This window comes from Manis javanica, chromosome X (assembly GCF_040802235.1).
Source record: "Manis javanica isolate MJ-LG chromosome X, MJ_LKY, whole genome shotgun sequence".
Taxonomy (NCBI): Eukaryota; Metazoa; Chordata; class Mammalia; order Pholidota; family Manidae; genus Manis; species Manis javanica.
The window spans coordinates 140,339,688-140,361,179 of NC_133174.1; the positions used below are offsets into that span (position 1 = coordinate 140,339,688).

A 21,492-nucleotide genomic window follows, 5' to 3' on the forward strand; every position below is an offset into this window, starting at 1 on the left:
GGCATGGAACCCCCTGGCCGTTTATTTTTGCAGCATTCTCGTCTTTCCACCATATTTTTGGGTGTGGTTTTTCTAAAAGTAACATGCTTTTTAGCAATTTAAAATATACAGACAAGAATGAAATAAATGAATTGTTTTTAATTTTCTGACCTCCCCCCCACCCAGTGTCAGCCTCCCTTGTTTGCTGCAAGCCACTCAACGTGGATCAAGCCCCAGTCTCCAGCCACCTGTGGCATGGATTCTCCAGGCACCTGGCCTCTGCCCCTTGGCAATAGTGCAAGGGCTGAGACCTGGATGCTCCCTGGTGAGCAGTGGGCGTGGGCAAGAGATTGTCATTCGTAACAATAGGGCCTGATGGTCAGGTCAGTGAACCTGTGTCAAGTCACAGTTCACCAGGACCCCAGAGGAGCACAGTGACATGTGATCCCTAATCAAGCATGTTGAGAGGAGGTACCAACTGCACCTCTGACTACAGCATCCCTATTAGCACTGTCCTGGGGGACTGCTGACAGGCTGGGACATGGCGAGGTCTGAGCAGACGCAAGTGTTGCCTAACAGGCCACACATGGGGTCTGGGGAAGTGGATAGGTTGTCACGCTGATGCTCTGAAGTAGCTGGGGTGGAGAGAAGGGACAGTATAAAAAGAAGGGGAACTGGGTTGAGGCATCCCAAGGAAGGGGAGAGAGATGGCATGACTTTTGGATGGGATCCCTCACTAGGCCTCAGGTCCTCAGCTTCTTCATCAGGGACAGGAAAGGAGAGGGGCGCTATGTGTGCTTGGCAACCACTGTGGTATCTGGCATAAGAGAGAGAAGGGAGGAAACAGTTGTCACCCATGTGACATAGTCACCTTTTCATTCATTTATACCCCAAGGGTAACCACACTCATTCATGACCAAGTGTCAGATGGAGAATTGTTGAGGACTCAAGAGTCCCTAAAGGGCTCCCACTTGGGCCTCCTGCCCCAGGGCTCTGAGACACCCTACTCCCAAGGAGGAATCCTGAAAGTCCCTGGCTGCTCTGGGCCTGCCCCAGGATTTGCATTCAGGCTTGGCCCACTCCCCAGGACTTGGTGGGACCCTGTGCTCCCTCAGCCAAACGATGCTCTCCCAGGGCTCTGTGCTCCACTGAATCCCCAAGGCTGTGGAGCTCCGTAAGGGCTCTGAGTGCTCCCTAGTGCACTACGTGCCCCAACTCAAATGCTTTCCAGGGCTCTGTGGGCCCCAGACGGAACCCCAGACTTCCAGGTCTCTACCAAGTGCTATTCAGAGCTCTGGGACTACCTATCTTGAGAGCTCCAAGGGGGCGCCCTCCCAAAGAGAACCCAGCGGTCCAGGGTATCCGCACATGGCAACCGAGATCTCCAGAACTCCCAGTCCTCAGGGATAAGGCCCACCCTTCTGTCCCCCACTCCCCGGAAAGCGTTCTGTGCTGCCCTGTGGTACAGTGGGAGCCAGCAGCTGCGCGATCCAGTGGGCTGCTGTGGGGGTGCCACAGTAGCCGGGCCACTGCTGGGCTTGGGAGTGGGCAGCATTGGCAGCTACTGGGGAGCTGACTGGCATCCCCAGCAGGGACTGGGAGGAGAGCTATGCAGACAGGCGGGACGTGAACCCAAAAGCTGCATTCTTGACCCTGCCCCTAAACTCTGCCTGGACAGGTCATCTGGAAACAACAAACAGCACTTGGAGGCCCAGGGGTGCCCCTGCCTACACACAAAAGCACCAAAGCCAGCTTCTCAAGGTAGAGAGCATGCCTACCAGGCTGACTGGATCCCAGTTTCAGCAGGCACCCCTGCAAGAGAACAAGTGAAGGTATGCCTGGCTTGTGGCTCCAGGAGGATTCACTACCTTGGCACCTAGACCTGACAGGAAATAGGCACTGGATCCTCGCTGTGACAGTGCTGGCGCTGCCCTAGGCCCGCAGTGGCCAGTCGCTGGAAATGGGACCTCCCATGCCCCCACCCAGCACAGGCAGCACACAGCTGAGTGGAGTCAGGCCCTGATCCTGGCCTGGCCTTCTCCCACTGTGCTTGCCGGCTGGGGAGGGTGGAGGCACGTGCGCTCTGGAGGCTTCTTCATGCAACCTGGCCGGAGACGAGCAGGAGGCGGCAGAGCCAGGCCCAGAGCGGTCCAGTGCCAGTGGGGGCATACAGGGCCCCCCGAGGCATCCTCCTCTTCTCCCTTTGGACCACCGGGCAACCCAGGACCCTGCACCCACGGGGCACACCGCCCTCCCCCGAAGTCACCCAGAGCCTCTTGCCCTATCCCTGTAGGGGCCCCACCAAGAGGAGACAGTCCTGCCTCCCATCCCCTCCCAAGCCCCTGCCTGGTGGGGTCCCCGTCCCCACGGGAGAACGGCCCCCAGAGCTGAGCCGAGCTAGCTACCAGGAGTCCCTGTCCCCTCCCAGGATGCCACACCGTGCCCAGGCAGCTGTGACACACCGTGGGGCGGCAAGGGCGAAAGACACCGACCTGGGGGAAACAGGTCCCTGGGAACAGCCCTGGACAGAGACTGCAGGAGAGGCCAGGCCTCAGCCTGAGGCCTGCCCGGACCAGGGTGGGAGGGAGCGAGACTGGGCTCCCGGGGGGAGGACAGGCAGATGGCACCAGGACACCAGGAAAAGGCGCACCGGGACCCCATCCTGTTGGGGACAAAGGGCCTGGGACCCAGCCGCCCTGAGCAAATCCCCAGAGGTCACCTGGTCTGCTAGGAGGAGACAGGGAGGGGCAAGGCCAAGGCCCGGGCCCCCTCGGCGGGGCTCACACACGCGGTGCTGAGGCCTGGCCACCCGCCCAGAGCCAGCAGCGGTGGTGGCCTGGCCCCACCGGGCCCCACGCCCAAGCCCTGCTCACCAACAGGTGCCAGGAGCAGAGTGGTCCCGGCCACACACCCTCCCCATGCTGGCCCCATCTCACCTACTAAGTCTGGGGAGGAGACTGCAGGTCGCCTCACTTGGGAGCAGGGCCCTTCCCGCCACCCCCCCACCCCCATCCTGCCAGTCCTACTTGGTCTGAGTCCAGACAGGGCAGGGCAGTGCAGGGGAACGGCTGAGCCAACCACTCCACAGCCAGCCTCCCCCCCTGCCGTGGCCACACCTCTGCACCCAACCCTCCCGGCTGCCTGTCCCCCCAGGAGGTTGGGAGGGGCCCTGGGTGAGGAAAGGGGAACACCGGCCCCTCAGGGTGGGGCTGCCACCTACCCGACAGTGAGGGAGTCCCTGCACTTCAACAAGGGGAACATTAGTGTGGGGACCCTTAGGGTTCCTGCAGGGGCCACCTACCAGGAGGGCATGAGTGGCCTCACCCCGCTCCAGGGCAGCACCTGGGGAACCCCTGATGGCGCCAGCGGGCTGAGGAGGGGGTGGCCGCTAAGCCAGCGTGGGCGAACATGCAGAGTGACAGGCGCCGACCACGGGGACCTCGTGCGCACTCAGAGCGCCGCGGCTCAGGACGGTCTCGGCCCACTCCAGGGCTCCAGCCCGTCCCAGCCGTGGACAGGTCTTTCAGAAGGCAGGGCCCGGCGCCTGCACGGGCCGCCTCCTCGGGCCACAGGCACGTCCAGGGAGGGTACCGCCCAGAGCAGGGAGGGCTCTGCGCTGCTCAGACGTCGGCCTGGCTTTGGCCACCCCCACCACTCCCCGCTGGCGTCACGGCAGGCCCCCATGTGCCCAGCGAGGCTGCCGCCAGGGGAGCAGGACCGAGGAAGCCACTGAGTGGAGGATGGGGTTGGGGGTAGCCGTTGGGTCGGCACAGCTGCCAAGGACTGGCCGGGCACACACACCCTGGGCTCAATGGGAAAGGCACCCATGTCCCTGGGCAGAGAGGGTGAGGGCCAAGGATGGGCACTGAAGGTGGGCAGGGACAGGGTCTGGCTGCAGCCATGACTATGACCATCTGCAGGGCAGGGCGCCAGGAGAAGCTCCCCCAGGGCAAGCCTGCCAGCGGCCAGGTGGGAGAGTACCCAGCACCCGCCCAGCCCTCCACGGCCCTCCGCAGTGGGCTCCCAGGGAACACTGCAGAGAAGCCAGGCCCTCCTCGCCGTTCCTCCTGCCCAGAGCCAGGGGATGGACAGGAGGGCGGCTCAGCTCAGGCACAGGCCAGAGAGGCGGTGAAGACAGTGGTCGGGTGGCTCGGGAGTGCGGGGCTGTGGCGGGCCTGCACATCTTCAGGGAGCCGTTTCCAGGATCGTGTGGCCTGGCACCCCGGCTGAGGGGTGTCCCCAGGAGCCACGACCACGATCCCTGAGGTAAGGTCTCGCAAGCACCGCCTCGGTCTCCGCTTCTGCTCCTGGGAGACAGAGCCCAGCGCGCCCAAAACCTGCCATCCTTGGGCTCAAGAGGCCCATGGTGGCCTCGGACAGTGCCAGGAGCTGTTGCCAAGGGCCCCGGCGTCGCTCGGCAGCGAGAGTCCACAGGAAAAGCACTCTCCACCCACAGAACCTGTGCGACAGAGTTGGAGCTACTGTGCTTGTCATGGGGAAGTCATCTCCAGTCCCAGCCAGGAAGGATGCGGTGCGCGTGTCTCCAGGGAGACAAGATGCAAATGACCTCCTTTAGCCTCAGTAGGAGCTCCTTCCCTGACCCCCCCCCCCACTCTGGCTGCACCTTCAGGCTGGCTCCTGCCACCACCTGAGCCGCCAGAGCGCAGCGTGGGACTGCCTGCCATCGTCACTGATGATGAAAAAGGGGCTCAGCCTGCACCTCCACAACGTGGTCCGCACCTCTCCGCTCCCTGCCCCCACCCACGGAGGCCACAGTTGCTGGTGGGGGAAGGTGGGAGGGGAGGAGGAGGGAGGGCCCAGCACCTGTGTGCAGAGAGGGGTCGCCCCGCCAGAGGCAGGGCAGCTGCCCCCCACCCCCGTGCCCGGAGGAAGGAGAGGGGGTGGAGGCAAGACTGAGCCCCTGGGTGGGGACGTTGGACTGGGGAGCATCCTGTGGCCCAGGCCTGGGTGGGACTCACGTGGTGCTGATTGCTGCTGCCGGTCCTGACGGGGCCGCCTTGAGGAGAAAGTGCTTCCTGCCTCTGCGCCCGGGACTGCACAGCTACCTGGCACTGCTGCCAGGGAGGGCTGCCAACTCCTCTGCCAAGGGCAGAGAGCACACACACGCCTCTGCGGGCCACCCAGGGGCTCTGTCACACATCCTCCTTCCTTTCTCTGGCTTTTTGTGTGTTTTGTTTGCAACCTTTAAGGACAGAGGAGGCACACTCTATCCTTACAAACACAGGCTCTGCCTGTCTCGGGCCTGGGGCTGGAACGTGCCACCCCTGCCTGCTTAGACAAAGGACACGTTTCTGAGGGGCCTGTGCGGGACCAGGAGTCCCACATCCAGGCTCGCGAGCAAGGACACTCCTCGGAGCCTTCCATTCGCTGTGAGCAGGGACACCCATGCCCTAGCGGGTGTTGTCCCCTCTAGCACTGTTGGAGGGTTGGCCTGTGTGACCCATGAGAATACAGCAGAGGTGAGGGAGTGTCACTTAGCAGTGAAGTTATAAAAAGCAGCGGCTTCACTCTTGGGGCCCCTTTCTCCTCTCCATCTGTCTCCCCCCTCTCTCCCACCTCTCCCTACCCCACAGCCATCCTGGCTCTGGGGGAAACCCTGTCCCGAGCAGCCCCATGGAGAGGCCTCCCTGGGGAGGCACGGAGGCCCCTGCCAGCCACACGAGCAGTCTTGGAAGCAGAGCCTCCCCCCAGGCAGGCCAGATGGCTGTGGCCCCAGCTGAGGCCTCAACTGCAGCCTGTGAGGGACCCGGAGCCAGAGCCCTGCAGCGAACCCCTCCGGGATCCTGTCCTTCAGACGCCGGGGAGCTCACAAGCGTTAGCTTTGCCAAGGTGCCACGTGTGGGGTAATTTGGTGTGCAGCACTGGGTAACTGATAACACGGTTTTACATGGACACAGCCACTCTGAGTAAGTCTGAGGCCACAAACCGACAAGAAACCCCAGAAGCCATTAGGAAAAGCCTGGGAAGGCTGATGACACAAAAGCCCCAGGACCCAACAGGAAAAGGGGGTCGAGGAGGCGGGAGGGGGACATGGGAAATGAAAGCCAAAGGCTGCTCCACCAAAGTGCCGTCCCCACTTCCAGAAGCACGGACAGACATCTCCGGTGGACACCATGCCCCCGGGCAGTGGCCCCGGCTCTGCCCACCTCTCCCTGGAACGAGCTCAGGTGCCCGGCTCCCAGAGCTGCTCGTTTGGGGGACAAATGGCGGCCAGTGGCTGGCACTGCCTTTCACTGGCCGCTCCAACCAGAGGACAGGCCACTGTGGAGCTGAACAAAGACCAGGCACGGAAAAGACTGGCCAGAGCGGGGAGGTAGTGGTGCCGGGCATTGGGCAGGTCTGGGCACCATCACCCAGGAGCTGGGAGGCCCCTTGGTGAGGAACATTTGTCAGGAAAGGCAGCAGCTTCCCACCAGCTAGAGGGTTGGCCACACTGAGAGACCAGACAACTGTCGGGGCAGTTCCGCAGCAGACGACCCCCTTTCTGGTCTCCATGCTCACCCAAATCCATGTTCTCAGGTCTCAGGACCCCTGTTCCTCTGACAGCCCCCGGCTCTGTGTTTAGGTCTTTTCTCTGCCTCGTCAGGGAGTTCTTTCCATCCCCGCTCCCAGGCACCTATCTAACCTCCGCCCCTCTCCCTTACACGTCCAGATGTTATCAGCCCCAGTTGGGGAACTGCCCAGCATCTGCATAAACCCGACACCTTTTGCCGCCTGGGCCGCCGATGGCGCTCTTCTGTGCACCCAGGCAGGGAAGGGTGACTGCTGTTCAATCGGAAGCCCCTGATCTCTCGAGGGCCAGCAAACCTTCTGGCATTTCCCAGGCCTGTGGGGACCCCTGCAAAGGAGCCGGCCCCGGGTAGGGCAAGGGGCACACACCTAGGAGTCTCGGGCCTCTAGAGCAGCGCTTCTCGTGGTGGGGTCCCCGCACCAGCAGCATCGGGCATCACCCGGGAGCTCGTTAGGATCGCAAAATCTCAGGCCCCACCTCAGACCTGCAACATCAGAGACTCTGGAGTGGGGCCCAGCAACCCGGGCTGGAACAAGCCCTCCAGGGGTCCCCATGCACCCTCCAGCGTAAGAATGGCCGGGATGGATGGCTGCTGATTGCACCCACTTCTAGAGAAGCCGTGAGCTTTCTCTGCGGGGCTCACCTTCACCTCCCCAGGCGAGAGGCAGGAAGGTACAGTTGACGGCCACAACCACAGGGCGGGCGTCCTGGAGAACAGGCGTGCTTGGCCAGGATTCCCTCCCAGCAGGGCCACCTCTGTCAAGAGGCATGGGGAAGACTTTGTTACCTTCCTGCCGTCCCCACTTCCAGAAGCATGGACAGACATCTCCGGTGGACACCATGCCCCCGGGCAGTGGCCCTGGCTCTGCCCACCTCTCCCTGGGTAACCGCACTTGTGTGGAGGTGGGGCTGGGGGGGTATCCATGCCCATGCTTTCCGCAGAACAGTCCCAGACACACTCAGGTGCGCTGGATCACGGCGGGCCAGACGTGGGAACACGCAGGAGGGCGGGGGGAGAGGGAGAGAGGGACAGAGACAGAGACAGAGACAGAGAGGCAGTGTGTGTGCAGGTAGGGGTGGGGTGCCACGTTCTGGGCCCTCGGAGGGTGGAAGCTACCAGAAGCGCGGAACAAGGCCGCTCCCAGAGCCCAGGTCTGCGCAGTCGGAGGTGAAGTGACCCTGCTCTTCGCCATCCCCGCCAGGTCGCCGCCTCCTTCCCCGGCTCATCAGGCCCTGGGGCCCCCGATATACTACTGTTCCTGGCCGCCTAGAGGGCCAGACTCCCTCATACAGTGGGCGGAGCGAGGGGAGTCCTGCCGGGAGCGGCGGGAGGGAAGCCTGACGGGGCCCCCAACGGCCTCCCGGGGCCTGGATTTGGTGGAGGCTTCTCCCCGGCCTCCGTTCACGGAGGGTCTCGCGGAGGCGGGACTCCGACGGCGCGCAGGACTCGGAGGGGCGGAAGGCAGAGTCCAGGGACCGGGGAGGGCGGTGACGAGGAGGCCGGGCCGTCTTCCGGGCGCGTCGGGCCCCGCCCGGACTGCCCCCACGCCCCTCTCTTCACGCCTCCTCAGCGCGCCCACCGGAAGCTCCGCCCCGCAGGCCGCGGAGTACCGCCTTCCTACCCACCCCTTCCGGCTATCTTAGCCAATGAGCAAGCTCTGTTCGTAACGAGGCCCGCCCTCAGGCCGCGGGACCCGGCGGCCGCTGCCTCTGCCCAATCAAAACAAGCCAGTCGCGTGCGAGCCCCTCCTTTCTCGGCTGTTGGGGCCTGTCGCGCCGGGCCTACTCCTTGCTGCCGGACGCTAGGCTTCTCCGCAGCGAGGGCGGAGATTCCCCGCGCAGAGTCGCGCGAGTCGTCCTGTGTGTATACGCTGAGCCCTGTTTGTGTGCTTTTCGTGTGAACTTGTATCTTGAAGTGGTTACATTCACAGCAAGTTCCATAGGAACGTCCCGGAGGCCGGGGGCCCTCCCGCAGTTCCCCCCGTGTCAGCACGTTGCACATCTAGCGCCACCGCACACCAGGAAATGGGATTCACTGGCGCCATCCGAGGACCTGTTCCGGGCTTCATTCGTGTGCGTGCCCGCGCACGCACGCAGTAGCTCTGCAGTTCCGTCACGCGTGTAGATTGACGTGACCCCCTCTGCCATCAGTGTCCCAACAGCCTCCCCCCTCCCGCCAACCCGTGGCACCAGTATTGTATTCCCGTCCCTGCAGTTGTGTCACCGAGGACTGTTAACATTAATGCAACCTCTGCGGTGTATAACCTGGGATGGGCTTTTTATTTTTTTCACTCACATAACGCGCTTGTGAGCCATCCAAGTTGTCGCCTGCATGGATAGCTAGTTCTTCCTCTGTATTGCTAGCTATAGTCCTTGGTGTAGATCAACCAGTCTGTTAAGCATTCACCTACGGAAGGACGCACTGTTTCTTCCCAGTTTTCGGTGTCTACAAATAAACCCGTTCCGAAGATTCATGTACAGGTTTTTTGTGCGATCGTAAGTTTCCCTTTCTTTGGTATAAATGCCCAAGAGTGCCACTGCTGGGTTCTACGGAGGTGGATGTTTAGCTTTAAAAGAAACTGCCAAACTGCCTTCCACAGTGGCCGTACATTTTACATGACCACCCTGCACGTTTTTAAAACACACGATTGGAATTTTTTAGAAAACAACATTATTTGAAGCAAGATCGTTAACAATTTTCTCTCTTCTAGCTGTATCCTTCTATGTGATCACCAACATACTCACACGGTTTTAAAAAAACATAAGGCTCTACACATTTGTGATTAACTAAGCAAGGTATCTTCGAAATCCCTCCACGTCAGTACACAAACGTCTAGCTCATTTCTTCTCTGGCTGCCCGGTATTTGATAAGAGTACGTGTAGTGTAATTTATGTAATGAGTCCCCAATTGATGTACTTTTTCTTTCTTTTTATTTTTTGCTATTAATAGTAACACTGCAACTACCAGCTTTGGACATGCATCAATCCCCCTCTAGGATGATCAATTACTTCTGAGTGGAACTGCCAGGTCAAAACCTCTGGGCATTTAAAATGTTAACAGATACTAGGTAACTGCCTCCCCCAGATACTTTACTTGTCGTATAATTAGGACTGTTAGTCCTTGTTACCTTGTTACGTATGTTGCAGATACGGTTCCTCAGTCCGTCTCTTGTCTTGAAAGAGGAGGCTTGCTATTTGGGGCTGTCAAGAAGTTGACACATTTTTACATGACCAAATTTATTAAACTCTCAACAGAAGCTTTCTGGGTGGTGCGTATCTTGTGCACGCGTGACAAGAGCGAGGAGACTCTGGGTGGAATTTGAGTGCCTGCTGCCAGTTCCTCGTTGACCCAAGCTGGCCGGTCAGCCCCAGTCACCGGGGGCGGGGGCGGGGGCGGGGTGTGTTGTTCACACGACCCACTGCTGCCTAGGCACTGGGCTGGGAGCAGTGCTTCTCTGCCACCCAGCCCCTGCCCTCTAAGGGGGCCAGTCCAGCTTGGGGGAAAGACAAGGAAATACTTCCCCTAACGGGAAGCGCTTAGTTACATTATTTACATGCGTAGGTGGCCCACAGGTGGACGAGGGAAATCCCTGGGGAAGCAGAGTAAATGAAAACGGGGGGTGGGGGTGGGGAAATGCGCGGGGCTGCAGCTGGGGCCGCTTGAGGAGCCGCCAGGCTCGGTTTCCAAGGTGCTCGCGGTGATGAGAGAGCAGAACTGAGATCCCACCTAAAGCCAAAGGGTCACCCCTTTGGCGAGGGCCAGCAGCTCCTTCCTGTATTCCCTCGGTTCCTTCAGCCCTCCCATCCCTGAGCGACCAACTGCTCCTATTCAATTCCCTCTGCTGAGAAACTTTGTATACGTATTATTATTATTTTTTTTGTATCCTGACTCGTGCCTGACTGATACAGGCCAGCGGGGTGGGGCAGCACATTCCTGGCCCTGGGAGGACTGAAACTCCCAGGTGCATGGAACACGGCCGCTCTTAGAGATCAGTACTGAGGGACGAGTGGAGGAATGGCAGTTCCTTTGCCATTCCATTGTGGTCCTCACCCTTCTCCAGGTCACCCTGGGGAGCAGTGTCTCTTTTTGGTGATGGGGGTCATGGTGGGCGGGGCTGCTCCAAAGGCGCTCACAGTTTGTCTTAGGGCCTGGATCTCGCTGGCTGGAGGCTTCTCCTTGGCCTATCTCTAGCAGACGAGCGCAGAGCACCCCAGGCCATCACAGGTTCTGCCCTGGGTCTCCGGAGAGCTGGGACGAACACATGGCTTACATAGAAGCTGATTCTGGACCCTTTGGTTAGGGTAGGGAGAACGAGGAACGGGCCTCCTGCTCTGGCCTCGCCATCGATAAAAGAACAAGGGCAGAGGCTCCAGCCTGGCGTGTCCAGGCCAGGTCCTGGAACCCAGACAGAGGCCGGGAGGACGTGTCCTAGGCCCCGAGATTTCCGGGAACGCGCACGGCCGCTGTGAGTCCCAGTCGGAATGTACTTTTCTTCAACTCTAGGAGCATACATCTCTCGTAGTTAAGGCAAATCTTCGGGCAAGGCTTCTACGCCAAAGACGGCCAGCCGGAAACGGTCTTCTCGGGCCGAGGTGGCGATGCCCGATTCGCCAGACCGCTGCCAGCTGTCTAGAGCACAGCCGCCTCCCCCATCTGGGCATGTGCAGGTCACGCCCGCACGCAGGCTCAGAGCGCTGCTGCGTCTATGGTCGGGAAGTCTGATAGAGTGTCCACCCATCTGGACCTGAACTCTATGGTTCCTACGTGTTAATATGGACGGCCTATATAAGGCACGCGCAGGGGCAGGAGTGCCTCTTTTTCTTCGTGGTGGTGAGTAGTCTTGTTTACGTGTTTGTTCCAGTCCCTGTGCTTACTCCCCGGTTTGAGGCTTGCGTTCCTGTTCTGTTCCGACTTTGTCTGTTTCGTTGCAGCCACTGAAGATCCTGGTGTCGCCATGGGCCGTCGCCCCGCCCGGTGGTGAGTGCCAAATCCATGTATCACTACTGGGTAGAGGGAGAACTACATTTGGCCGCCAAAAGCAACCGTGTGGTGGGGCCTCTCTGGTGCCGGTTTCCGTCTTGGAAGCCGACTACGTTTTTCCCAATACCTTTCGGGTCGCTTTAGGTTCTCCTTTATCATTTGCTTATTTACTTGAAAACCTCATGACACTCTTTAATCTTTTCCCCATTTTCTTGGGGTGGCGGATTGACCCTGGACTGCATGCGCTCCCTCAGTTGGGAGCTGGAAGCGTCGTCCGCCTTATATCCTGATCTGTGTCTTGGAAATGCGTCGCTGTTTCAGGTTTGGTGCCCTCAGAGCCTTTTGGAGGCCATCCCCTTTTTAGTTCCGGGCGCCGTGCAGTGTGGTCTCGGACGCCAAGGGCAGTCACGGCAAAGCGTGTTCAGCTGCCTCCTGTGCCCTACAGGGTGCGCTGCGAGCCCATCGGGTGGCTCAGGATTTTTAATGCCAAGTGCCCAAAGTGTGTAGGTGGATGGCATGGACTACGTTAAGCTTCAGATTTGAAGTAGACAGTATCTTGAAGTGGAATTACTGTGTTTCTTTTTAACAAAGTCAGCTTCAAAGTGTGCTTTATAGGAAGTTGAAAATTCAATAAGGGTCGAGGGAGATACTTCTACTTTTGTGTTTCTAGTGTGTCCGTGCAGTCTTAACTTCTGGCCACCTCATTTCGATACCCCTTTCCCAGCCTGCCTTTGGTCTTATCTTGAGGGTGTGACTCGGTGTGTCTATTGGTCGAGATTGTGTGTGAACCCCTGCAAATTTGTTTCCGTATCCCCCTGCAGTTACCGGTATTGTAAGAACAAGCCGTACCCCAAATCTCGTTTTTGCCGAGGTGTCCCTGGTAAGTAGCGGAAGAGTTCCCAAAACTGATTTTGCTGCTCCAGCTCAGTTGCCTGTGTCGTCCCCCACCACACTTAACCTGAGCTTTTTTCAGATGCCAAGATCCGCATCTTTGATCTGGGGCGGAAGAAGGCAAAAGTGGATGAGTTCCCACTCTGTGGCCACATGGTATCAGATGAATATGAGCAGCTGTCCTCTGAAGGTGTGGCAGGATTCCTTGGTAGTCACGCCTAGTCCCTTGTATGTGCTCTCCCAGCCAGACCCTGAACAGATTGCCCTGGAATTAACCAGTTTATTAAGAGCCTCTTTACAAAATTTACCCAGTCAATACAGATGTCCTGAGAAGCAAGGAGAGCCATGAGTGCATCTGTTCCATCTCTCATTCTGCTGCCTTCCTCTCCCCACCCCCTACTCCACCCTAGCCCTGGAGGCTGCCCGAATTTGTGCCAATAAGTACATGGTGAAAAGCTGTGGCAAAGATGGCTTCCACATCAGAGTGCGGCTCCACCCCTTCCATGTCATCCGCATCAATAAGATGTTGTCCTGTGCTGGGGCTGACAGGTGAGTTGGGTCCTCTGTGTTGGGCTTGATTTTCCATGGGTCAGGGCCAAGAAGTGGCCACACTTTAAGACTCAACCACCCATAGCAAAACTAGGGCAAGGACTGGCAAGCATATTTTAGTGGACAGTTCCCCCTCCCAGCACTGTATAGATGAATAGGACTGACCCCCAGAAACAAAACTGAAGCCATCACAACTCTTAGCAGGTTCTGGGTGGTAGGTGTAGGGAGGTGCTTCTGAGGGAGTAGGCCTGAAGATAGCCATCTGCTACCAAGCAGGTAGCTGGTGTGGTCACAGTTTGGGGGGTTTTCAGACAAGCCCAGTGTCAGTGGCACCTTGTAAGGTAAGGACTCTGATCTGTTTTGGAGCTCTGTGTTCTCTGCAGCCAATTAAGCCGACTGTGCTCTTTCCCCATGGGGGCTCGGTGTGCAGTGGCTGCAAACAGTAACCTCCTTGGTAGTGTATGCAGCCTGTTGCTTGTATAGGTTGCCCTAAGGGACCTTGGAGACAGTGGGCGCTCATCTTATCAAATGCTGTTCCCAATCTAGGCTCCAGACAGGTATGCGGGGTGCTTTTGGAAAGCCCCAGGGCACAGTGGCCAGGGTCCATATTGGTCAAGTCATCATGTCCATCCGCACCAAGCTGCAGAACAAGGAACATGTGATTGAGGCCCTACGCAGGGCCAAGTTCAAGTTCCCTGGTCGCCAGAAGGTAAGAAATGATGCAGTCTTCATCCTATCTTTCCTTGCCTCAGTCTCTAGTCCTTCTAAATTCTTTGTCTCTCCTAGATCCACATCTCCAAGAAATGGGGCTTCACTAAATTTAATGCAGATGAGTTTGAAGATATGGTAGCTGAAAAGCGGCTCATCCCAGATGGTTGTGGAGTCAAATACATCCCTAATCGTGGCCCCCTGGACAAGTGGCGGGCTCTGCACTCATGAGAGCCTCAGCACTGCCCCCCTATTGACACCTATGAATAAATCCTACTTCCTGTCCATCTGTCTTAGTGTCTGGATTTGTCGGGGTGGGGGTGGCTCTGGGAACCCTAGAGTCATTGTCCCTTCTCTAAGCTGGCCAGCTGGTAGTTGGCAGGGCTAGCAAGGGGACAAACCCAGAACACATGCAGGATCTGCAGCCCCTCCTTGCTTACACAGGTGGGATGCTGACTTGGCTCTGCCTAGATCAGGCTATAGGTTCAAAGTTTCCCTAGCAAACCCAGGCAGTGGTTAGTCTAAATGCATCAAGTCCTGCCTTAGTAAAATGTTCTGTCCCAGTCATGAAAAAGATTGTGGCCTAAGGCTGACCTCCGCCTTCTGTGCAAGCTTTTTCCAAGACTTCCAGATCGGCAACCTCACTGGAAATGAGAAATGAATCAGACTGGGCGTATCTCTGCCTGTCTTTAAACAGCCTTACAGGAGACAGGGTAATCTAGTTACGCTGGAGTAAACAGGTTTGTCCTGGGTCAGACCCCATTTGCCTGTCTTCAGGGTAGTACAAGCAACCTTGACCCATGGCCCTAGGTACCCCTCCCCTGTTCAGGGTTCATTCCTGGGGCCCTCACCACCATTGGCTGATGTCCAGTCTGACCTCCCACAGCTGAAATGGCCCATGGAGCTTGGCAGTCACAAGAGATCCTTGGGCAAATTGTGCAGCCCTGCTCTGAGGATGCTGAAGGGCTGACTGTCCAGTACCCAGACTGTGCTAGGGCTACTCTGCAAGCACAGCATTAGGACTCAGCAATATCCTCGGGAAGCAGCAAAAAAACGGCCAGAGAGGTCCACTAAGTGGCATGGCCTGCAGCTCTGCCTGGAAGATGACCCTGAAGAGATCTGGTTGCAGAGCCAAACACTGGTCTGAGACCCCTGCTCTGTTCTGCACTGTGGTCAGAGACCCAGGCTGCTCCATAGGTTGGGCTGCGTGCAGCACTTAGTCCCTGTGGCCCCTGAGAGGCATCTGACTTTCTGTAATCTTACATTGAGAACACTTGTAAAATTCAAAATTACCTTTATTTTTAACCTCAAGGATGGTTTTAAAGTATGACTAATTTGCCCTGACATCCCACTAGATACTTTTTATTGAGCTCTGTTGTCTTCAAAAGGAGCTGGGCAAGGAAGGGTCCCTTGATACCATGTAGCCCCTTTCCCTGCAAGACCAAACTATGTATTCACACAAAAGGTGCTACAGTTACAAGATAAGTGTTGTGTGCACTTCCAGCCTTGGTAGCCAGCCTCCTGTGGCTGGCCCTACACACAGGCCTATGGGGACCAACAGCTGCAGGGCCAGAGGGGTAGGGGCTGCCCAGCGGTTGTGAACATGGACTTGACTGAAGGCATAAGGGCTGTTGGCAGCTATTTTCATTCATTGGATTACAATGAGCTTAAACGTTTCCTTTTGTTCACTGAGCTACTGTGTGTGTAAACTCATCTCCATCCTTGTATCTACTGGCGTATTAATATTTTAATTCATATGAATCCTGTGCATAATAAAGATGGTCCTTTGGCATATCTGCCACACATATGTGATAACCCTCCAGCCTAGCTTTTTGTTGTCAGTGTGGATGTAAGCTTCCTTTTGAGTCATATAATAAAATACTTTGATCTGTTGCACTTTCCTTTTCTGAGCCCTGTAGTTTAGTCAAGATAACCTCCCAAACATCCCTCCCCTGTCCCTAGAGCCTGCTTAGGCCTCATTCCTGACACTACCTGGGGCAAGAGTGGTACAGACAGGTCCAGCCTCAGGGAGATCTTCCTCTTCTACATTCTAATGCCACCCACAGGCCCAACCAAAAAACAAGCCAAAGCAAAGCAAAGGCGGAGGAGGGATTCAGTCCGATGGATCAAGACCACACAGAGATGGAGGGCTGCAGTTGAAAGCCCTCAGGAGTCACTTTGGCCCCAGGGCAGGATGGACAGGGAGGCCAGGGTTTGAGGTCTGAAGGCAGTATATTCATCCCATCTGCAGGCAGCAGGCAGCAGGCAGCAGGCGGGTTCACACCACCAGGCCCAGGTCGGGCGGCAGGAGTGGCAGCAGCATTGACAACAGTAACAGTGTGGGCAGGCTGAGGGGCTCAGTCCTGCGAACTGACCAGCTCAGCTCCACCTCCACAGGGTAGTGGTCACTGATGTTGAGGGCCTGGGGGTGAGCAGTGGAACAAAGTGTCAGTGTTGGGGCTATAGGACTTTGCTGCAACCCCATTTCTGCCTCAGCTGTTTACCTCCTCCTCTGTGAGCTGGAACCTCCTAGGGAAGTCGAAAGTGGCCGAGGCAAGCAGCAGGCTCTGGCAGCGCTCCCCGTGCAGCACTATGCGATCATAGGTGCAGTGGGTGCTGGCCCGCACAGTGGTGTCCTCCCCGTCGGGAACTGCCCAAAGGAAGCCTGCCTGAGTCCGCAGCGCCAGCTTGTCCAGGCGCTTTTTGGTCAGCGAAACACAGTCAGCATTGAAGTCTCCAAGCAGGATCACATCCTGGAGAGGGGGGCAGTGACTGGGCCTGGCCATCCAGACATCTGGTCCCCATCCCACCCATGTAATCTGCCCAGCCCTACCTTGCTCTGCCAGTGCTGAGAAACATCCAGAAATACATCGTACAGGGCGTTCAGCTCCTTCTCTACGGCCTTTGGAGTGGTGTGCAGTGGGACCAACACCAGGCTGGGAAGGACTACAAGGGCCCAAGGATGAAGGGTCCACCCACTCCTGGCCCTCGTCCGCCCAGCCAGACCCTGTTTCCTTCCCGCTCCCACATAGCACAGCCACCCTTCTCCTACCCTTGCTGGGGAAAGTGAACTGGGCCACAAAGGGCTCCCGGGCAAAGAGGTCATCCTTGTCATTGTACACGTAGGAATCCAGGACCTGCGTCTTGCGTGACCTGGGAGACCAATGGATAGGAAGCAGTGCTTCTCATGTCCCTGATTTTGGTTTGCAAATGCCAACATCAGAGCTGGTGCTCAGGGAGGGGCCTCTGCCCTCAGCCCTGCATCATGTGGGCACAGCTTTTCAGGCTTTTTCTCTAGAACCTTTTTTTTTTGAGATACAATTCACAAGCCATGAAGATCACCTCTTTAAATTGTGCCATTCAGTGGTGGTTAGTATAGTCAGGTTGTGCAGCCATCACCACAATTTTAGAACATTCTTATCATCCCAAAAAGAAACCTCATCCCCATTAGCAGTCACTCCTCACTCCACTCCCCTTCAGCCCATGATGTTTTCGGTCTCTAGATTTGCCTATTTTGCACATTTCGTTTTGAATCAAATAGTATGTGATCTTCTCTGGCCTCTTTCCCTTAGCATAGGTTTTCAAGGCTAATCCACACTGTGGCAAGGGTACAGCTTCATTCGTTCCTATGGTGGAATAATATTCTAGTATATGTTGACAGCACTTTGGTTTATCCAATCATTTGCTGATTGACACCTGGGCTGTTTCCACTTTGGGGCTGTTATGAGTGATGCTACCATGAGCATTCCAGTGTGGATGTGTTTGTTCCCTGTTATTTTTGCATGATTTCTAGATATTATGTAATTTCATCTATACAGAGATGCAAGTCTCCTTCTCTGACAGCCCCCCTTGCCTTCCCAATCCTGACCCTAAAGGGCTTCTCCCAGGCTGTCTTCCCAAGGACTTAAGAGATGTTTTTAGAAACTGGGTCTGCCCAAGGCCCACAATGGGCCCCAGTTGAGCCTCTTCCCAGAAGTTGCATCCAGCCATTCCCAAAGAGGGAGGAAGCCTTTCCCTGAGCCCCAGTAGCTTCAGCAGGACAGAAGCAGAGAGGCCCCTCATCTGTGTATGGAGAAGGAAGGCCTCATGCTTTAGGGCCGTGCGAGCACCAAGGCTGCCGAGGGGAGAGGAGAGGAAGATCCCAGAATAACACTGTTGAGGAGAGGTGTAATGAGAAGATGACAGCTGCCCCAGGAGGAAGGGGCCTATAGCCCTTGGAACTAATGAGCCCTTTCACACCGGGCCAAGCACCAAGTCTGCCTTGGCCACCCGCTGTGCTTACCGGTACACATACACATACTTCTCCATGTATGTGCTGCGCCCCAGCGGGAGGCTGCTCAGGAAGCTGTAGGGCCCAGAGCCATCAAATCTGCCAGGAAAGGGGAATGCAGGGTCAGGGGCCCTGAGGCTCTGGTGGTGGGGGTGCAGATTAGACCCACAGACTCCTCCTCACCTATTGAGTTCTCGGAGCAGGAGGGGGATGGCATTGCCAGAAGAGTCTACCACCTCTTGCAGCACCATGATGTCACAACGAGCCAGGATCTGCGGGACACCAGGAAGGCCAGCCCCACCCACTGCCAGCTGCTCCAAGGGGGTGTGTGTCCCTGGGGAACTGGCACTGGTGTGGCCAACAGTGTCATGGTGTACTGGCTGTGGCTCTCAGAAAGCAGTGGGACTAGAAAGGACTTGGGAGAAGACTGAGTGCCATCCCCACCCACACTGCACCCATTTTTCAGAGGAGGAGACTGAGGCTGACAATGGGAAAGTTATGTGCTCCATATCTCCACACACGTCTCTTGATGTCACCTCTTCTCTGGGGCATGGCCCTGGTCAGGCAGGGCTGGGGCCTGAGTCACAGTTCTTAGGGGCTCAGCTTCCCTGCAGTGATGAACCTACCTGAACTAAGGTGTCCATCACATGCTCCCTAGCCACCTTGGCAAGTGTCAGCCGCTGGGCATTGAAGGCACAGATGCGAAAGGCCTCAGCCCCGCTGGCCAGGAGGAGGAACACCGCTGGGCAGTGCATGGCTGGGTATGGGTTGCTAGGACCCTCCAGAGGAATCCGGGTTGCCCCAGGGCACGGTCCCAGCTGCGCTCAGCTCTGGCTCTGGAAAGACATGGTAATATTGGAGAGACAGAAAACAGCACCCGCCTGCTGCCCACACCACCAGAGCTGCCAACACTTCAGACTTTAGTGTCTTTCTCCTAGTGGACACCTTCTGACATCAGCACGTATGCCTTGACCTCATTCTCTTCAACTGTGGTAAAATACACTTAGGATAGAAATAGACCACCTGAACCATTTTAAAGTGTCTGAATCAGCGACATTAAGTGCATATACACTGCTATGCAGCATCCTCACCTTCCATCTCCACGCTTGTTCATCTCCCCAAACTGAAAAATGTCCCATTAGACACCAACTCCGCACCCCCTTACCCCAGCCCCCCATCCGACTTTGTCTTTATGAGTCCGACTGCTGTACATCCCTCACCTCACAGAAGTGGAACCATACAGTATGTGTTCATTTGTGACTAGCTGGTTTCACTGAGCATAATATCCTCAAGGTTCATCCATGTTGTCAAGTGTATCAGGATTTTCTTCCTTTATAAGGATGAGCAACACTCCACTGTACAGATAAACCACATTTTGTTTATCTATGCATCTGCTAAGGTTGCTTGCACATTTTGGTGATTGCAAATCATGATGCCATGAACACGGATGTGCAAAATCTCTTCAAGTTCCTGCTTTCAGTTCTCTTGGTGTCTATCCAGAAGTGGAATTGTTGGATCATATGGTAATGCTATGTGTAATTGTTTGAGGAACCACCACACTGGTTTTCATGGTGGCTTTGCCATCTTACAAGCCTACCAGCACTGCACCGAGTCACTTCTACCCTGTCACCGCCATTAGCAACTAGGAAGACCATCTTGGCACATCTCTCTCCCTATTTGTGAGATGTTACCTGTAAGACAAACTCCCAGCAGAACTGCTCGGTTCAATGGCATATGCATTTAAAATGATCTCAGATACTCCAAGTCACCCCACTGCACAGCGTGACAGGGCCATTTGCTCGCACCCTGCTACCACTGAAGCCCCCTCGCCCTGAGCGGCGCTCTGGTTATCTCTGTCGCGGGCTTGCCCAGACTTTGCCCTGTCTTTCTAGCTTGCTCCCTCACTCCACTCCCAGTCCATGTCGTTCTCATTGAGTGACATAAGTCCCCCTATTTCTGTCTGCCTGTTTTTCTTTGGCACTTTGTCACCCTTCCCCTTGGGCTCACTTCCTGCCTCTGTCTTTGTCATCCTGTCTTCGCTGCTCTCCCTGTCTTTGTCTCTGTCATTGCGCCTCTGAGCACCTCCTTCACCCTCCAGGCTGGGCTCATTGCCTGTTTCTTCCTGGCCACCTGCTCTGTCCCTCATACCAGTTTGGGTCCCCTGCCCTGATGCCTATTCTGGGATATATGAAGGCATTTGGGCAGCCCTGGGCTGGCAAGGGCAGGCTTGGCGGCTCTGCGCCTCCCTGAGGACCTAGGGCAAGAACCAGAGAGTGACGATTCCGGGCCCCAGCCCGAAGCCCATACTGGGCTCCCAACACCAGGCCTTGGCCCCGGCCCTAAGCTTCCCTTCCCCTCTCATCCGCCTCCCCAGGCCGGGGTCAACTTCCTGCCTCCCGCCCTCCGTCCAGAGGGCTCTGGTTACCTGCACAGAACAGCTTGTCTCCAAGCACCCGTGGGCTGTGAGCTGGTTGTAGTACCTCACGGAATCGCAGCCGCTGCCTGGGCGGAGACCGGAGGGGGGAGAAAAGAGGAAAAGTCTGTCTTCCGACCCAGCCTGCCTACAACTAGCCGCTCCACCCTTGGCAGGGGGTGGAGGAGGGGAGGAGGGGAGGGCAGGCCCAGCCCAGCTCCACCCACGCCCCAGTAGGGAGGACGGGTGCCTGGCCTGGGAACGACCGACCTGCCCTCCCAGCTTCCCACCGGGCCCCGCCTTCCCAGAGGCCTCGAGGGACCGGGCGCTGGCAGAAGCCCGGGTCCGCGGGCAGATAACAGACTTGTGAGTTACAGAGAGCCACTAAGCGGCAGCAGCGACCTAATGAGTGGTTCCTGTGCCAAGGGCGCGGCGGGAAACTGGCAGCAAAATGCTCTCCCAGGCCCCCGCTCCGGGCTGCCTCTAGGCAGCATCTGGTAGGGAAGACGAAAGAACTGGAGCGCATGCCCAACAGAGGGGAGTCCGCTGTGACCTTGGGCACACTCGAGGACAAGAGCCTTCTCTCCATGTCGTCGGGCCAGGTCCAATGTGTCCGCACACTCCTGAGAACTCTGGAGACCCAAAGTGACCGACAGCCGGTGTAGGTACTGGCCATGGTGGTGGCAGACCGAAGAACTCACTGTCTGAGAGATGGCAGCTCAGTGCCCCGTGCCTTAAGCGCTCCTGCACTGTTGGGACAACTGGAGGACTGGGCGGGGTCTGTGGGCGGGCTGTGTGTCCTTGTTGGCCCGTTGTAGAGCGTACATCAGGGCTGTGTCGCTGTTTGCAGGATCTGGGTGCTAATGGATTGGGGGTGGTGATCAGCAGAAGGTTTAAGGTTTAAAGGTTATGCTTTAAAAAATAAAAATAGACTGCTGAACGGGTACCGGGCTTTCTTTTGGGGTGATGAGCATGTTTTGGAACCAGTGGGAGATGGTGGTTTACAACATTGCGAATGTACTAAATGACATAAAATTCTACAATACATATATTACACATAATGCCTATTATATGTCATATATTGTTACATATTATATGTTGCCTATCACACATTACAAGTTATATACATGTAGTAATGTTGTAGTTATGTAAAACTACGTGCAGGTAAT

The 21,492-nt window shown here is 56.7% G+C and overlaps 2 protein-coding genes, 1 long non-coding RNA gene and 1 other non-coding gene across 11 annotated transcripts; 2 read left to right on the top strand and 2 right to left on the bottom strand.

Moving 5' to 3' along the window:
* Positions 1-132: 132 nt before the first annotated feature.
* LOC140847480 (uncharacterized) lies at positions 133-11,242 on the bottom strand. 5 transcript variants are annotated; one of them, XR_012127535.1, is made up of 5 exons: positions 7,629-11,242; positions 7,155-7,267; positions 4,959-6,995; positions 1,758-4,438; positions 133-796 (listed from the first exon to the last, which is right to left on the bottom strand). It is a non-coding gene; the product is annotated as an uncharacterized lncRNA (long non-coding RNA). The 5 variants fall into 5 exon arrangements; XR_012127532.1 differs by having other exon boundaries at positions 4,959-8,957; positions 9,640-11,242; XR_012127534.1 differs by having other exon boundaries at positions 4,959-7,267; positions 7,385-11,242.
* Positions 11,243-11,345: 103 nt separating this feature from the next.
* RPL10 (ribosomal protein L10) lies at positions 11,346-13,925 on the top strand. 2 transcript variants are annotated; one of them, XM_017678967.3, is made up of 6 exons: positions 11,361-11,489; positions 12,314-12,372; positions 12,466-12,573; positions 12,794-12,932; positions 13,479-13,641; positions 13,719-13,925. In XM_017678967.3, the coding sequence occupies exons 1-6, from the start codon at positions 11,467-11,469 to the stop codon at positions 13,869-13,871; spliced, it is 645 nt and encodes a 214-aa protein (XP_017534456.1). In that variant the 5' UTR covers positions 11,361-11,466; the 3' UTR covers positions 13,872-13,925. The 2 variants fall into 2 exon arrangements, with proteins under 2 accessions (XP_017534457.1, XP_017534456.1); XM_017678968.3 differs by lacking the exon at positions 13,719-13,925 and having other exon boundaries at positions 11,346-11,489; positions 13,490-13,636.
* On the top strand, positions 13,310-13,443 carry LOC118973671 (small nucleolar RNA SNORA70). The gene has a single exon (XR_005063163.1). It is a non-coding gene; the product is annotated as a small nucleolar RNA SNORA70 (small nucleolar RNA).
* Positions 13,926-14,914: 989 nt separating the features above from the next.
* Positions 14,915-21,278, bottom strand: DNASE1L1 (deoxyribonuclease 1 like 1). Of its 3 annotated transcripts, none has more exons than XM_017678965.3 (9): positions 20,877-21,278; positions 20,336-20,412; positions 18,537-18,746; positions 18,094-18,182; positions 17,923-18,009; positions 16,693-16,793; positions 16,474-16,586; positions 16,145-16,393; positions 14,915-16,062 (listed from the first exon to the last, which is right to left on the bottom strand). In XM_017678965.3, the coding sequence occupies exons 3-9, from the start codon at positions 18,663-18,665 to the stop codon at positions 15,919-15,921; spliced, it is 912 nt and encodes a 303-aa protein (XP_017534454.1). In that variant the 5' UTR covers positions 18,666-18,746; positions 20,336-20,412; positions 20,877-21,278; the 3' UTR covers positions 14,915-15,918. The 3 variants fall into 3 exon arrangements, with proteins under 3 accessions (XP_017534454.1, XP_017534452.1, XP_017534455.1); XM_017678963.3 differs by lacking the exon at positions 20,877-21,278 and adding an exon at positions 20,594-20,612; XM_017678966.3 differs by lacking the exon at positions 20,877-21,278 and having other exon boundaries at positions 20,336-20,559.
* Between the last annotated feature and the right edge of the window lie 214 nt (positions 21,279-21,492).